Source organism: Propithecus coquereli, unplaced genomic scaffold, assembly GCF_000956105.1.
Source record: "Propithecus coquereli isolate 6110/MARCELLA unplaced genomic scaffold, Pcoq_1.0 Scaffold82, whole genome shotgun sequence".
NCBI lineage: Eukaryota > Metazoa > Chordata > Mammalia > Primates > Indriidae > Propithecus > Propithecus coquereli.
The window spans coordinates 3,861,204-3,864,933 of NW_012154396.1; the positions used below are offsets into that span (position 1 = coordinate 3,861,204).

The 3,730-nt window shown below is 37.4% G+C and overlaps 1 protein-coding gene across 1 annotated transcript in view; it reads left to right on the forward strand.

Moving 5' to 3' along the window:
• Positions 1-3,730, forward strand: part of COL3A1 (collagen, type III, alpha 1) — a 41,769-nt gene that overhangs the window by 30,951 nt on the left and 7,088 nt on the right. The window contains exons 33-39 of the mRNA XM_012663639.1: positions 52-105; positions 775-828; positions 1,454-1,561; positions 1,848-1,901; positions 2,174-2,227; positions 2,479-2,640; positions 2,758-2,865. Of these exons, the coding sequence (XP_012519093.1) occupies positions 52-105; positions 775-828; positions 1,454-1,561; positions 1,848-1,901; positions 2,174-2,227; positions 2,479-2,640; positions 2,758-2,865 (594 nt within the window). The remainder of the gene's footprint in view (positions 1-51; positions 106-774; positions 829-1,453; positions 1,562-1,847; positions 1,902-2,173; positions 2,228-2,478; positions 2,641-2,757; positions 2,866-3,730) is intronic.

Consider the following 3,730-nt stretch of genomic DNA (forward strand, 5'->3'; position numbering starts at 1 on the left):
TCTCAGATGCAGGACAGTGACAATACTGTTTGTTTGTTTCTCTTTTTTCAGGGTGAAGGTGGTGCCCCAGGACTTCCAGGTATAGCTGGACCTCGTGGTGGCCCTGTAAGTGTTAAAGACATTTTCTGCATATTTTTAAACCCCACATACTACTGTGCTTTCCTTTTCAGCAATTCTGGCCCAGATGCCCTGAGCCTCAATTTGGGGATATTATCTTTGAGAAGCATATGGCATGCAAGTGAATGATAAATTTCTTAAATGTAAAATTCACAAGAGACAATTTTAAATCATCCCTTCTTTCCTAAATAACTTGAGAAAAATATACAAATTGCACAGGTAATATGCGTTTGTAACTGAGTATCTCTGAAACCTATAGGATCTTTGCCTGAGGCTCTTTCTAGATCTAAAATTCTCTACCTTCAGGGTAGACAGATATAGAGTACAGAGTAATTAGTTTTTTAAATCAATTAATTGATTTTTCAATTAACCCTTTTACCATATTTTTAAATGTTTACATTTTTAGAAATTACATAATTAAATGTGTTAAATATTCTTGCAAATAACACCACAGTAGGAGACATAAAGAATGAATGGTTATGGTATTGTCCATTCCAAATTTTGTTGAGAAATAGAAAAGTCTTCAGAAGTTAAACTACGTTAGTTATCTTTGCACATTTCCTGTTTAAAGAAAAGATAAGATGATGTAGGCGATGATGTGTGCTCACTGTGGGAAGATGCCTCCACGGTGACTAATGAGGACATGTTTCTCTTCAGGGTGAGAGAGGTGAACAGGGCCCTCCTGGACCTGCTGGCTTCCCTGGTGCTCCTGTAAGTAAGAACGTTTACACATATGTGTCCCACAGCCCAGAATCACCATCTTGCTGAAAAAATAGCAGAACTATAAATCGAGTTTGGGTTCTAATCGTGCTTCAGCCACTCACTCCCTGTGGATTTACTGCACCCCTATTTTTTTTTTTTTTTACTTTACCCTTATTCTTGCTCTTGAAAACATGGAGATATAAACACCCATCCTGCCTTTACGCTTGGGTAATGAGGCTAAAACAGCACCACAGGTTTAAAAGCATTCTAAAAATTTTAAAAGATCTTCCATTACAAGATGATACTATTAATATTAATAATTAAAATTTGCTCTATGTCCAGTCTTCCTTGAATAAATTTACTGATGCTTATTTTCAAATGCTTATTCCTTTAAAAACGTGCTCTTCCTAATGGGAGATACATAACGTACATCTTATACTTTCTTGATAATGTTCTTATATTGTGGAATTATTTTGATTGGCTTTTTTTTGCCATGCATTCAGAGAGCTTTCTTTTCCTGTTTTATTCCAATATCTTTCCATTTGAAGAATTCTGTATTCTGAAGAGAAATAATGGCAGGCCAAGTGTATCATAAAGGATGTCAGATGACAGGTTGTTGTTGTTCTGCACATAGGGACAGAACGGTGAGCCTGGTGCTAAGGGAGAAAGAGGCGCCCCAGGTGAGAAAGGTGAAGGAGGCCCTCCTGGAGTTGCAGGACCCTCTGGAGGTGCTGGGCCTGCTGTAAGTTTCTCTCTCTCTCTCTCTATCTCTTTCTGCCTTCTAATGAAAAAAACTTAGGTTTATCAATAATTTAATATTTCATACTGAGATCGCATTTCATTGTGATAAGGCTATATTCATAGGAATATAGTCTGAGTTTGAATCTTAGCTCTAGCAGTCTAGATATGACTTCATTTAAGTTATTTTAACCTCTTCATAGAGTTACTGTTTTTCAAAGGCTAATGCTTCTCCCAAATTTTGGTTTTGGTGCTATTCTTACAGACCTCCTCCCCCACATTTCATATAGGGTCCCCCTGGTCCCCAAGGTGTCAAAGGTGAACGTGGCAGTCCCGGTGGTCCTGTAAGTATTGATCCTCTTAACTATTATTCTCAAAGCATTCATTGATATCAACCTGTATAAAAACTGCTTTAAGGACACTACAGCGCAAAAGATAGTGTAAAAATTATAATCACCCATTCATATATAAGTAATATGTAAATTCTAAGGCTAAAAAGCAAACCATAAAAGACTTCAAGGTAGAATACAGACCCTATCACATCTTATACTTTATATTTGTTTGTATAGTTATTTGTTCTACTTTTGAAATTTGAAAATATATTATCATTTCACAGGGTGCTGCTGGCTTCCCTGGTGCCCGTGGTCTTCCTGGTCCTCCTGGTAGTAACGTAAGTAGTTTTAAAAGTCTTTTCTCATCATGTATTTCACACGAGATCGGGTGCATTCAGGGTGGTATGGCCATAGACTCTCATCATGTATTTCAGAATAAGCACCATATTTGTGTAGGATGAGAAATGTACACATTGCTACTTATCTCTCTATTAAGTCCCATGTAAAATAATTTGAAAATAGGCTTAAAATGGGAAGAAAAATTGACTCTTTTATGATAAATACTCAAATTTCAAATAATTCTTTGTAGGGTAACCCAGGTCCCCCAGGCCCTGGTGGTTCTCCAGGCAAGGACGGCCCCCCAGGTCCTGCAGGTAGCAGTGGTGCTCCTGGCAGCCCTGGTGTGTCTGGACCAAAAGGTGATGCTGGCCAACCAGGAGAGAAGGGACCACCTGGTGCCCAGGGCCCTCCAGTGAGTGGTTTCATTGCTTTATTGATCAACAACACTATTCTGTTTTCATCATGAATGTAATAGAGGAAAACATAGTCACATAAAAATGAGCTAAATCTTCATTATCTATCCCATTAGGGAGCTCCAGGCCCACTTGGAATTGCAGGGATTACTGGAGCACGGGGTCTTGCAGGACCACCAGGCATGCCAGGTCCTAGGGGAAGCCCTGGCCCTCAAGGCATCAAGGTGAGTATAGCTGTCTTTCACTAGACTTGCTTCCTTCGATAGCCTTCAGAGATCACTTAACCATTTCAAATATGAAAAGTTTTCCTGTCACAGGTGCAAATTATCTAAAAGATAACTTTTTCATATATTTTCAGATTTTTGGAAGCATACATTTTATTAAATGGCTCCAGAACACAAAACAAAGGCACAGCATAGACCAGCCTTGAACATAAACACAAATTGATATCACTGAAAGAATTTTGCCACCTCAAACACCTCTGTTAGGAAACTGTGAGCATTTTGCAGTTTGTTGACTGTCAATCTTGAAGACAGAAGTAGTGTTAGCTTATAGATCTATGAAAGGTTTTAATTGATACCAGTTTTCCATCCATTCAAGTCATTTTGCACTCCTGACTTTCTTTCACCATTATTACTGTAACATTCTAGTGCTTAGCATCTACAATATTCATTCAGTAAGTACAGTAATAAAATTTCATTTTCATAAGGGCTCACATTATGACACTTTAAGCATCTCTTTCAACAAAATGTCAGGTAATTTTGTCATAAAATTAAAATTTAACATTTAAGTATAATCAATTTATATGATATATCTAGTAAGTGTATATTCTTCAGATAGAGACAAGTGTTCAATAAAACCTAATTCTAATGGTCACCATAAACCTATAGTTTCATTACGGTGCATCATTATTTTTTCTTACAATACCCATGTCTATTTCTACATCTCATGTTAGAATGCGCGGCATTCTAAATAAGATAATCACTGTAAACACTCAGACCTTTGGCATCCAGAATCACTGGGCAAGTTAAAAATGGAAGAAGTTTGCATTCCCCAAACTTTTTCCCCATAGAAGATTTTTTTTTTTTA